The sequence below is a fragment of the Momordica charantia genome (assembly GCF_013281855.1).
Source record: "Momordica charantia cultivar OHB3-1 chromosome 7 unlocalized genomic scaffold, Mcharantia_2.0 BLBB01000007.1, whole genome shotgun sequence".
Taxonomy (NCBI): Eukaryota; Viridiplantae; Streptophyta; class Magnoliopsida; order Cucurbitales; family Cucurbitaceae; genus Momordica; species Momordica charantia.
The window spans coordinates 17,276,442-17,289,156 of NW_028275165.1; the positions used below are offsets into that span (position 1 = coordinate 17,276,442).

The 12,715-nt window shown below is 29.0% G+C and overlaps 1 protein-coding gene across 1 annotated transcript; it reads left to right on the forward strand.

Moving 5' to 3' along the window:
* Nucleotides 1-5,384: 5,384 nt before the first annotated feature.
* LOC111022768 (non-specific phospholipase C3) lies at nucleotides 5,385-12,325 on the forward strand. Its single transcript, XM_022300012.2, has 4 exons — nucleotides 5,385-6,183; nucleotides 8,600-9,009; nucleotides 9,079-9,249; nucleotides 11,800-12,325. The coding sequence occupies exons 1-4, from the start codon at nucleotides 5,525-5,527 to the stop codon at nucleotides 12,138-12,140; spliced, it is 1,581 nt and encodes a 526-aa protein (XP_022155704.1). The 5' UTR covers nucleotides 5,385-5,524; the 3' UTR covers nucleotides 12,141-12,325.
* Nucleotides 12,326-12,715: the final 390 nt, after the last annotated feature.

Consider the following 12,715-nt stretch of genomic DNA (forward strand, 5'->3'; position numbering starts at 1 on the left):
AATTTTTTTTGTTCCGTCTTTTTCTGTTTGTAATAAAAAAATAATAATTAACAATGATGTGGTTGAAAAATAGGTCTCTTCATCATAAAACTTTAATAGAATGAGGGACTAAATAAAAACGTTTGAAAATCTGACCACTCAAACCGAATAAAGTTGAAAGTACAACGAGGGTTTAAAGCAATTTGACCTAAATTTCTTTATTTATATTTTATAAATTTTTATATTTATATATCATGTACTTTAAAATAATGTATAACAAAGAGGGAGAGAATCTAAAAATAAAATAAATAAACAATGGAAAAAAAAAAGAATCTAAAAAGATAAAAACTGAAAATAAAGTGCGAATCTAACAAGACAGGAATTGCAATCAATATTATAAAAAGAATACACGCACTAAAGATGATATTTAGCATATTCAAAATAATAAAAAGAAAAGTTTATAATAATTAGATAACTGTGATAATTTGAATAAGGTTAATTCAATCTTAAAATTTTAAAACTTGACCTAATTTATAAATTTAGTAACTTTGTTGGTGGGAACAGTTAATTAATTTTTTACAAATTTAATTAAATTCCAAAAAACAATTTCAATTTCATAATACTATAGGTGAAAAATTTTTTAACTAAAAATTAAGAAGTAAGTCTATATTTATTACACGAAATTACTTATTTTAAATTAAAATTTTGCTACTTCTACTATCCTATTTTTCTCTTCACTTGATATAAAATATAAAATTATAGTTTTGACACGTGCAAGATAGACTTAATAAATTTAGAATTTTAATTTATAAAACTATCAACTAAGATTTTAATTGGCTTGGAACCTTATTTGCATAAATTGAATTTATTTTTTAATAAAAATTTGATTTGTTTCCAAACTATAGTTTTTTAAAATAATGAATCGGGACATTTGGAATGGAAGGCACGAGCAGGTCGACGTCAAAGCACGCGCCTGAGAGTACAAAAATACCAATACTCGCTGTGGAGGCAATATAAACCGAATAAAGGACGGCCGGATGACGACAGTCACGATCACTACCAAACTCTCAAGTCTCATGTCCAATTATTGGAGGCATTTTTAATATTACAGAAATTTATGATTTGCCACGTGTTGGCAAGCCAATAAACTGATTAGAAATTGATCTATTTGCATAAAATAAAAATATCCTTTCTTCTTGATCTTTCTTTTCATCTCAGATTGACGGATCTTCTTCATCGAAAGATCCATTAGTCAGAGGCGAATCCATTCATGGTCCTTGGGACCAACAACTGTTAGTGAAAATAAATAGAATTACATACTTAATCTCATCTATTAGAAGTTCTCTGACGATCCCAAATGAAGCTTCCAAAAGTGACGGGTATGTTTTGCCTTTTTTTTTTTTTGGCAAAATACACTTTTAGTTCTTGAAATATGAAGTATGCGTCTATTTGGTTCCTGAACATTTTAAAATGAATACTTTTACTCACTGAAGTTGGTAAAATAGTTCTAAATAGTCTCTGAGATGCTTTTGATCGTTAGTTGACTAACTTTATTATGACTTGATTGTTAAATTGCTTACTCTAATAATTAGTTTAGCAAAATATATTAATTTAATATTGTATTATGTTTATTGGACTATCTTCTCCTACTTCTCATCCCCTTCTCCGATAGACTTCAATGTCAGTTGCTGATCGCTCGTCCACGTCTCCTCTCGCTGCCGCTCGGCGTGGTTCAAGCATGGGCGTTGTATGGTATTGTCCAATGTTCCATTTTTGTTTCTGGGCCAAAGTTTGCTCAAATAATTGCCCCAAAATCAAATTCAGATTCGATTTCTTTCCCCCTTTTCTGCTTCTTTAACAAAATCAAGACATGGGTGTCATAGAAATCTCAAGAACTTAGAGAAGGGGAAAGAGAAAGATAGAAGCTCGTCCATTAAATCTAATCTAACCAGTTGCATTCTGACTTGATTCAGTGATGTAAATTACAATTCCAATTAAAGAAAGGAAAAAAAAAACTAGGTATGAGAGGAATTTGAAATTAGGAATATCATAATCTTCTCTACGACCCATAAATTTTGTTGAGGGGGCTTTCATACTACTTACAGGTGATAATTCATAAAAGTAATTTTGAATTTAGTAAGAATTGCCAATAATTTTTCTAAATTTTATGTAAAATATCTATCGAACGTTAATTTTTTTAGTATAATAAGTGAGAGTAGAAGCTTCAGACTCACCACCTCTTGATCGGAGATAAGTTTCACATGATGTTGACTTTACAAGAACATTAATAATAGTAAGATTAAAAATTAATTTTCAAATAGTGAAACTAATAATATATAAAATGTAAAGATAAAATGTACCTTTGGCATAATTAAAATTGACAATTTCTATTAAAACTTATATATAAAATAAGAAGAGTTGAATATAAAAAATGATGATTTAAAGAGGAAAGAAATATATTAGTAGAAGAATTTATAAAAAAATTATTACCCATCTGACAACAACAATGTATAAATAAAAAAAGAAAAAAGCATTTGAATTGTCAGCTGCAATTAAATCATAAAGGTCCCACCAACTTTTATATATATATATTTTACATATTTGATTGTCCAAAAAAATTTGACATAGGAAATTTACAATTTCTCTTAATTTTTCATTTTTTTTAAATTGACCTAATCTATTGATTTCTTTTTCTTGTTCAAAAATAAAATTGATGATTTTATTTTCTTTCATAAAACCCACGGCAATATTGGAGACTAAGAAATACAAAAGACACGTATATGTTGGGGGTAGCTAAAAAGTTGGAGGGGGCTCAAGTCCCCTCGGGCCCTACGTAGCTCCATCTCTGATTCAAAGCAAGCATTGATTTAGCACCTGATGTAGGAATTTCGTCCCACATATAGGCTAAAATTATGGATGGCAACAAGGTGGGGCGGGACCGAGAGGGTATCCTCATCCCTATCCTTGTCTCCGAAAATTTAGGGGTGGGGAATCCCCGATCGGGGATGGGTCCCCGACCTAACTTTATTATTTTTATTTTTTTAAAGATTTATTAATAGTTTATTGGACTTGAGACGTTGAGCTTCTTTTAAAACAAATTATAAAAGTTAATATCTTAATATATATATATATTATAAATTAATTTATTCTTATTATTACTTTATTATATATAAAAATATAAATACTAATCCCGACTCCGATCAAACCTGGGAATCTCCAACCTGATTAGGTCGGATACTAAAATTGTTCATCATATATCTTCCCTTTGGTTAGTTACTCTTCAATCAACTCAAATTTGGATCTTAGAAGCAAAGTTATTATTCTTGGCTTTCAAATTTTGTTATAAAAATAAGATTTCGCATTTAAAGTCATCTCAAATCATGAACATCTTTCTCTAATACTTTAATAATTTGCCTACTAATTCATGATAGTCAACAAGATAAAAAGAACAATCATTTTAGTGACTTGTGTATCTTTTCAAAATCGACCATCATTTGCCATTTGGCATATATTTCCACATGTTAGGTATGATTTCTTTTTCCCAAAACTTGCACATAAATTTGTAATCTCAAAAAAAAAAAAAAAATTATGAGAAATTCCACGATGTTTTTTAGTACAACATGTGGGTGGAGATCAATTCCACAACCTTTTAATTTGAAATATATGTCAATTACCACTGAACTTCCTGACCGATTTTTGTTATTTAAAGTGACTAATAATACTGAATATTAAATAATATCAATCCATTTGTTTTTACTTTTTTTGGTAATTAATAATTGACCTAAACCCTAAAGGTGTGGATTAAAAATATATATATATATATATATATATATATTTTAGTTCTACAATATCATATAGTTTATGCTATATTGATAATAACTCTTATTTTTCGTCATTTTCTACATCAGTAATGAGTTCATTTTAATTATCTTAATAGTAAGGTTTTTGTACTTTATGCTATATTTGTAATCGACTTTCGCTTTTCGTCATTTTCTATATTGGTAATGAGTTAATTTTATCCTATTTGAAAAAGTAAGGTTTTTTCTTTCTTTAATAAGATGGAATTGTTGATAAAACTCCATTTTCTCTCTATTAAAAAACAACAACATAGAAATACGAAATATTATTCAATTAGTTTTTTTTTATTTCAAATTTTGTTAAGGCCATTAAAAAATATGTTTTGAATGCTGGTTAATTAACTGTCAATCGGTTAGTTATGAATTTTGATGACTTGAAAACGTACGTGAGTTATTTTGCCATTAATATATATATATAATTATCGAAGGAATAAATAGACATCTTAAATTATTTAGAAAATTATAATAGTAAAAAATATAGATGGTACGCATTAATGTGAAAAAAAAGCAATTACTTAAATGGAAGGAAAGGCACGCAGTATTAGATTATATATTTAACATTACTCTATTTTTGGTCACAAAGTTTTAAGTCTATTTATATTTTGGTTTATACACTTTCAAAGAATCTATTTTTGTTTTCAACTTTATAAAAGTAATTATTTTAATCTTTTTATCTTTATTTTGTTTTCAACAAATTGATATGTAATTTTCAGTATTTATATTAGTTCACGTGTTAATATAAACATATATTCAAACTACATTAGTTAGAAGCATTAGTTAGAAGTTAGAAGGGAGCGTTGGATAATTCAATGACATAATAATATAAACAAAATAAAATTTTGAAAGTTTAGATTAAAATAATATACATTTTAAAAGTTTAAGATTAAAATGGAACGACTTGGAAATTCATGATCTTTCCTTTGAAAGGATGACATATGCTCTCTTAGGGGTGGATTTCATGGAGAGCTAAAAAAAACTACTCCTTACCCACTTCTTTGACATCGGTAAAAAAATATTTTGTTTGAATAATAATATTAAGGTTTTTTAAAGTAAGCTAACAAATAACTTTTTTAGCTAACTTGAATATAGCTCACCTGTTTAAGACACTTATTTCAAAAAAAAAATAAAAAATAAAAATAGTGAGTTCGACCATTCTTATGTTGTACTAAAAATAATACTTTTTTTGGTTGACGATATTAATCTATAAATTACTAAGAGAAATAATTCTAACCTATGTTGTTTAGAGCGTAAACAACAAAAATAATTTTGATTACATCACCAGGGTTGTTATATAAACGATCTATTAAGGTGCGGGTGAGAGATCTATATATATACCAATTATTGCTGAGTATGTTCATTTTAACTTTTAAAAAATAAATTTGAATATAATTCAACGAGTTAAAACATATATTATTTTCTGAACAAATTTCTCCCGCATGCCACATCACAGGTTGAATTATATATTTTGTTAAATTAAAAACTTAAAATACGTAATATTATTAATAAAGAAAATTATTTTTATATAACTTCAAATTCAGTATCCAAAAGCAACATTTTTGTGTGATTACTTTTTGCTCATACGCATAACCTCTCCAAGAAGTCCCTCTCTCTCAAAAAGATCATGAAAATCTCTCGCCAGTGAAGCTCACGTACGGCGCTTCTTCTTCCTCTCTTTCTCTCTCTTCGAAATGGCTCCGGAGATCGGCGGCAGCGACGGCGGCGACGCCAAATCCGCATCGAATCCGATCAAGACGATCGTGGTTCTAGTTCAAGAGAATCGATCCTTCGACCACATGATCGGCTGGATGAAGACTCTAAATCCAGAAATCGACGGTGTCTCCGACGAAACTCAATTCTCGAACCCTATCTCCACCTCCGATCCAAATTCCCCCTCTCTCCACTTCGGAAACGCCTCCGCCTTCGTCGATCCCGATCCCGGCCACTCAATCCAAGACATCTTCGAGCAGATCTTCGGCCAGCCGTGGTCCGCCGCCGCCGCCGCCCAATCATCGAGCGCGACGATGCGCGGATTCGCACAGAACGCCGAGCGGATCGGGAAGGGAATGTCGGCGACGGTGATGAACGGATTCCGACCGGAGGCGGTGCCGGTGTTCAAGGAGTTGGTGTCGGAGTTCGGATTGTGCGACCGGTGGTTCGCGGCGGTGCCGGCGTCGACGCAGCCGAATCGGCTGTACGTCCACTCGGCGACGTCGTTTGGACTGAGTAGTAACGATACGAAGCAGCTGATCGGAGGACTTCCGCAGAAGACGATCTTCGAATCGTTGGATGAGGAAGGATTCAGTTTCGGGATTTACTATCAGTATCTTCCGACCACTCTCTTTTACCGGTATGTTCGCTCTTTTTATTTATTTATTTATTTATTTTAAATCACTTTTTTCTCACGGTGCTTTCTTTTGGACTTGTTCTACTTCTTCCGTCGTAGCAGTTTGAAATATATAGAATTTGGAAGTAATGTTTTATAAAAGAGATTTTTTTTCAAAATAGTTTTGGATCGAAAAAAATTAATAGATACAATTTTAACATTCTGACATTTAATTTATTATTTTTATAAACTACTTATCTGTCAAGCTCAATTTATTAAATAACTTTAAAAAAAAGCTTAAATACTATTTTGATCATTTGATTTTTTTTTTAATCTTATTTCTTTCCATTACAATTCTATAATAATATTTCACTCACAAAATTTGTATTAAAGGGATTAAAATATACCTTTTGAGGGTAAAAGGATATTTAAACCAAAATAATAATAATGGCAAGAGAGGTATAATATTTTTAGGCTAAATATATGTCTTTTTGGGACAAACCTGTGGACTGAATATATTTTTTAATTTCTAATGAATTTAGTCACTTGTTGAAGATTTTATGATAAACTTAATTACATAACATGAATTTTAGTGTGAGTTGGCATAAATTTTGAAGAGAAATTAAGTTAGAAGGAATTTTCTAATAAATCTCTCCTTTAAAAATTCAAATTTTGATCTTTTATTTCTTATGTAACTTAATTCATTCTAGTAAATACATTCATCAATATGATGATTGAAAAAAATATTAAAATGACAAAATTTGAACCATTTGAAAACATTAGGGACTAATTAAATTGAAAAGAACGCTTAACCTTTAGGTAGTTTTTTTCCCCCTTAAACGACCTTTAGGGTAGTACTAAAACTTTATTTAGCTAAATTTTTATTATGTTTATAAATATGTTTTTTATATAAGTAATTACAAATATAACGCATATAATGATATAATATAGTAGTTGTTTAACCTAAATCGACAAATACTATAGGTATTTATTAATATATAGCCATAACAATTTATGAATAAAATCACTGTATATATGCTCTGATTTTTGTACTTTTGTTTTTATTTTTTTTAAACTAGATTTTTGTTTTAAATTTTATAATATCTTATTAGAGTATATGATAATTTGTAAATACATAATTAAACCACATTTATTTTTCAATCATGATTAAGTAAAAAATTTCCACGTGTTAAAAGTGTGGCAAAATTTCACAACTAGGTGTCAAGTGGAATCTAATTAGGATATGTTTCTTTGCCACAGTGCAAAAAGTACATACATATCCGTACAATTTATAAAATAAAGTTTTAATTACAATAATGTTGTTCTCATCAGATAATTCCACGTAAGGTAAGAGATAACGTATAATTAAAGTGAAGAATTATTCAAAAGAAAATTAAATTAAAGTGAAGACGCTAACTTAAACCTAATTTAAGTAGTCAAATCATTGATAACTTTTCTAAAAAGAAATTTGTTAGTACATTTAAATCTTCACCAATTTTTTAAACTTGGAAAATGACACAACATATTTGATCTATAATAGTATAAATTAGGATAACTATTCAATTTTGCTGTATTGGTAAAATGTACAAATTAGGAGAAAAAGGTATATCATCTTTTTATCTATAATGAGTAAAAATTATTAATGTAATACAAAATATATATATATATATTTAGATAGTGATGATCAATCCTTAGATTTAGATATCTATTGTTGGACATCATTAAACTTTTGACGAATAAGAGAAATATAAATACAAATATTTTAGTAAGTATCAAATTTTTAATAGTGATAATGTATTAGCATTTAGGTATTAATTATTATTCTTAAGACCAATTAAAAAGTAGAGTTTGAATCAAATTCCTCTAATGAGGGATGCATACCAAAACCTCCCTGCCATTGAAATGTTGAAAAGAAAAAACTTTCATACCTAATGTCTTGATTCATAATTTATAAACTTTGAAATGATTTGTTTGTATTTTTTAACGGTTTAGATTTTGGTTCTTAAATTTTTATGGTTTTAATTTTTGATTTACTCTTTAAACTATAGAATATTTTATATTTCGTCTTTCGATTTTTAATGTTTATTCTATTTTTGTCCTTATAATTATGTCTTAATCTCAAAACTATGCGAACACGATTTTAGTCCCCACGTTAATTTTCACTAATTATTTAATATAAATCAAAACAAAATTTAAAATGGTCTTAAATACACCTTTTAAAATCCAATTCATGTTTTTTTTTTGAAGAGAAATCCACTCCATCATAAAAATGAATAAAACGTGTGCTTTGCTAGAATTTTATCGAATAATTTATATTAACAAAATTAATAATCATAATCCAAATGATTTTTATACAAAATTATGTACTAGACTAAAATTCTTTTCTGTAGTTTATAAATTTAAACCATTCGGAAATGGAAATGACTTTTGGTTTTGATAGGAATCTAAGGAAATTGAAGTACGCGAAGAACTTCCACCAATTCGACATCGATTTCAAGAGCCATTGCAGAGAAGGAAAGCTCCCAAATTACGTAGTGATAGAACAGAGGTACTTCGATTTGGCCTCAATTCCCGGAAACGACGACCATCCTTCTCACGACGTTTCAGAAGGCCAAAAATTCATCAAACAAGTCTACGAAGCTCTGCGATCCAGCCCTCAGTGGAACCATATCCTGTTCCTCATCACCTACGACGAGCACGGCGGTTTCTTCGACCACGTCCCGCCGCCGCTCGCCGGCGTCCCCAATCCCGACGGCCTCGTCGGTCCTCCGCCGTACAATTTCAACTTCGATCGCCTCGGAGTTAGGGTTCCGACTCTGTTTATTTCGCCCTGGATCGAACCGGGAACTGGTAGGTAAATTGATCAAATTTGGGATGGGTTTGCGATCGAGTGTAATTTAATTTTGTGGAAAATTGCAGTGTTGCATAGGGCGGAAGGGCCGGATCGGACGTCGGAGTTCGAGCATTCGTCGATTGCTGCGACGGTGAAGAAGATTTTCGGTCTGAAGCAGTTCTTGACGAAGCGCGACGAGTGGGCGGGCACTTTTGAGATTGTTCTTAATCGGCAGAGTCCAAGAACAGATTGTCCAGGTCAGAATATTCTTTTCCCAAAGTCTTACTCTCATCAAATGAAAATATATCCAGAATGTTTTCAATTAAATAGTTTTAGGCCATTTTAGTTTTCGGTTTTTTATTTTTGTTTGTTTTTAGTTTTTGGTCTTCTGTTTTTAAAAAACAAAAACCATATATGTCAGAGAAAATTAGAGAAAATTTTATGTAGAATAGAGATGATGTGAGTGCGAGTAAGGATGCTCTCCCCCATTATCAAACTCGTGAAAATTTTTAGTCTCCGTCTCCATCTAGTTTTTGGATTCAAGAGATGTTCTCGAGAAAAATTATCGGTTTTATAATTGTTTTTAATTATTTTTAGAATTTAAATATTAAAAAGTGTAATAAATATATATTAATTATTTAAAAAATGGAATCGGGGACGGGACGGGGTTGAGACATGCATTTTCTATTTTTGGGACCCAACCCTAAGGGAAATCTTTGTCTTCTCCTATGAAAACAGAGATGTTGAGAAAAGTTAAAGACAAAAAGCGAAAAATTTTGGAGAAAAAAATAAAATCGAGAGGAAAAGATATGTTAAAGAAAAAAAAATTATAAAGAAAGACAAAAATTATGGTGGAAACATAAAAAACAAAATTCAAAATATAATTTTTATATAAAATAAATAAAAACAAAGATAAATAAAAGTTACCGTGAAAGAAAATTGAACGAGAAAATAAAATATAATTTTTAAAAGAAAAAATAGATTACAGCGAGACAGAAAAGTTATAAATATGAAATTTTTGAGAGAAAAAAGTTAGGAAAAATATTAATTTTTTAGAGAGAGAAGTGAAACTGATATGTTAGAAAAAAACAAAAATACAGAAAACGTTGGAGATGGGCAAATACTGTTTGTAGAGAAAAATTTAGAAATAAAAAAAATTTAGAGTGAAAAATAAATTTTTTAGGGATAAATATGAGAAAAAAAAGTTGAGTATTAGAAGAAGGAATTTTTGAAAATGGCTGTTTTTTTTTATTTTTGAAATTTACCTAAAATTTTAAAATAATTTTTGAAAAACAAAAATCAAAAAATTGAATTGGTTTTAAAAAAACTAAAAACCAAAAACGAAAAACGAAATCGTAATCAAACGGGTCCTTAGTTTTTTTTTTAAATATCTTTTTTAATTATGATTTGAGCACAACATTATAAATAATCCAATAAATTTCTTGAAATATATGCTTGAATTTCACCCAAAATTATAAAGTATATGGACCACAAACTTGGAATTATTTAATTCTCATCTCTAAACCTTTTGGATATTTTGTTTTAAATTATTCATTTTAAAACGTTATATTATCATCTCTCTCTATTTTTTTTGTTCAAAACTATTTAAATTATATAAATTTAGGTTTATAAATTACTATGTCTTTTTAGGTTTGATTCGTTTCGATTCTCACCGTATACTTTCAAAATGTCTATTTGATCTATGTACTTTTAACTTTTGTTCATTTTAATTATTGTATTTTCAAAACGTCCAATTTGATTATTGTATTTTTCAAAATGGACTATTTTGGTTCATTTATTTTCATAGTTATCTCATTTTTTCTATTACAATTTAGCTATGACATTTCACCGATTAAATTTTTTGAAATAGTCATAAATTTTGTATTAAAGAGTTTTTATTGCATAGAGACCAAATTGTTCGTCACTATTTAAAAGTATATAGACCAAAATTGATGTTGTGAAAATATAAGAATTAAAACAAACAAAAGCTGAAATTTCATAAAGTAAAATGAAAATTTTGAAAATAAAAACTAAAATGGATTGAATTGAATTGTTCATGGACCAAAATAGTATATTTAAACCTAAATTTTACTACATATCATAAATTTTATAAATTTAATATGAATTATAATAAATGTTATATTTTTAATAAACATGATATTTAGACCTTTTTTAGTGGGTTTAAAATTAAATTTGAGTTTTTTTTTTACATTTAATAACATTTTAGTTTGAGTTTGGTTTGGATTAGGTTATTTTTGTAATTTTTGGTTATATTTAAAAATACATATTTATTTTAAGCTATCTTTATAATAAATGCCCCTTAAATAATAAATATTGTTAATCTTCTTTATCAATAACATATTAAAAACATTGAATATATTTCAAAACTAACGACACTGACCTTCAATCCTTTGTTCATTGGGAGGCAAAAAAGAAAAAGTCAATCGGCTAATTGACTTATGATCATTAGTAACATCCTTAAAAATTTATAAGTTGAAAATAAAATTCTAGTATTTAGTCTATAGATTTTGATAATCAATAAAAGTACTCAACAATACCAACCTTTTTTCAATCCTAGCTAATTGAACACATTCTCAACTAATTATCATATAAAACATATTATTTTAACTTTTTACCTCATATATGCATATACAATTTCATATTAAGATTCATAGGATTCCATTTTGAAATCAATTGACAATAAGAGGAGTAGTCCATAATGGAAGGTCCCTTCTTTTATCAATGTGGAATCCTTAACATTTCATTGTTAAGATATGCAAGTGAGGTTCTATTTTTGGTGATGACAGTGACGTTAAACGACGCGGTGAAATTACGGGACGTTGGGGCGAATGAGACGAGGCAGATCAGCGAGTTCCAGGAGGAGATAGTACAGTTAGCAGCAGTACTGAAAGGAGATGCCGATAAGGAAATATATCCCTATAAACTGGTGGAGAAAATGTCAGTTTCTGAGGCAGCTTCTTACTGTGAAAATGCAATGAAGAGTTTCTTGAGAGAGTGTGAGAAAGCCAAGGAAAATGGAGCTGATGAGTCTCAGATTGTTGTCTGTGGAAGCCAACCTCAGCTTTCTAATCACAAGCCCAAATCTTTTGCTCGTAAGTTGGTTTCCTGCTTGGCCTGCCATCATTAGATTGAAAAATATTGTTCATTTTTTGGTTGTTTTGGAAAGTTAATGCACCATATTTTGGTTTGATTTTTGTTGGTTGGTTGATTGTTTTTAATTATAGGTTGGATAGGTTGTGTGTGTGTGTTTTTTTAATTTAAAAAAACAAGTTTGATAATTTAATGTATATTTCGATATTTATCTTGTGTTCATCTTAATCTGATTTTAGAATGATACTTAGTATTTTTTACAAATAAGGAAAAACGAATGCAAGAAAGAGGGAGGAGAGATACTTTTAAAAGAAAAAAAATTTGTCGAGTTTTTAACGGTGGTTAGTAGGAAGACTTTTTTTAGTTGCTAGGTACTATTCTTGATTTTCGTTATTGGTTTCATGCTTGTCATAGCAAATGATGGAGTTTTTTTTTTTTTTTTTAATTTTTAATTTGTTCAAGGCACTACCTTACAAAAGATTCGAAGTTCGAATATTCCCTTGCTTGAACTTGAAGAAAAAAAGATGAAATTTTTGTATATATTAAAAGTAAATTTGAAACTTTTTTACTTAGAACAAATTTAGTATTTCCAAGAGATAACCTTATTGATAA

Bases quoted from the DNA above. Each gene is read 5' to 3' on its own strand.
- LOC111022768 (XM_022300012.2), top strand. From the start codon at position 5,525: ATGGCTCCGGAGATCGGCGGCAGCGACGGCGGCGACGCCAAATCCGCA. The intron at 6,184-8,599 runs GTATGTTCGCTC...TGGTTTTGATAG, and splicing joins CCGACCACTCTCTTTTACCG to GAATCTAAGGAAATTGAAGT. The intron at 9,010-9,078 runs GTAGGTAAATTG...GGAAAATTGCAG, and splicing joins CTGGATCGAACCGGGAACTG to TGTTGCATAGGGCGGAAGGG.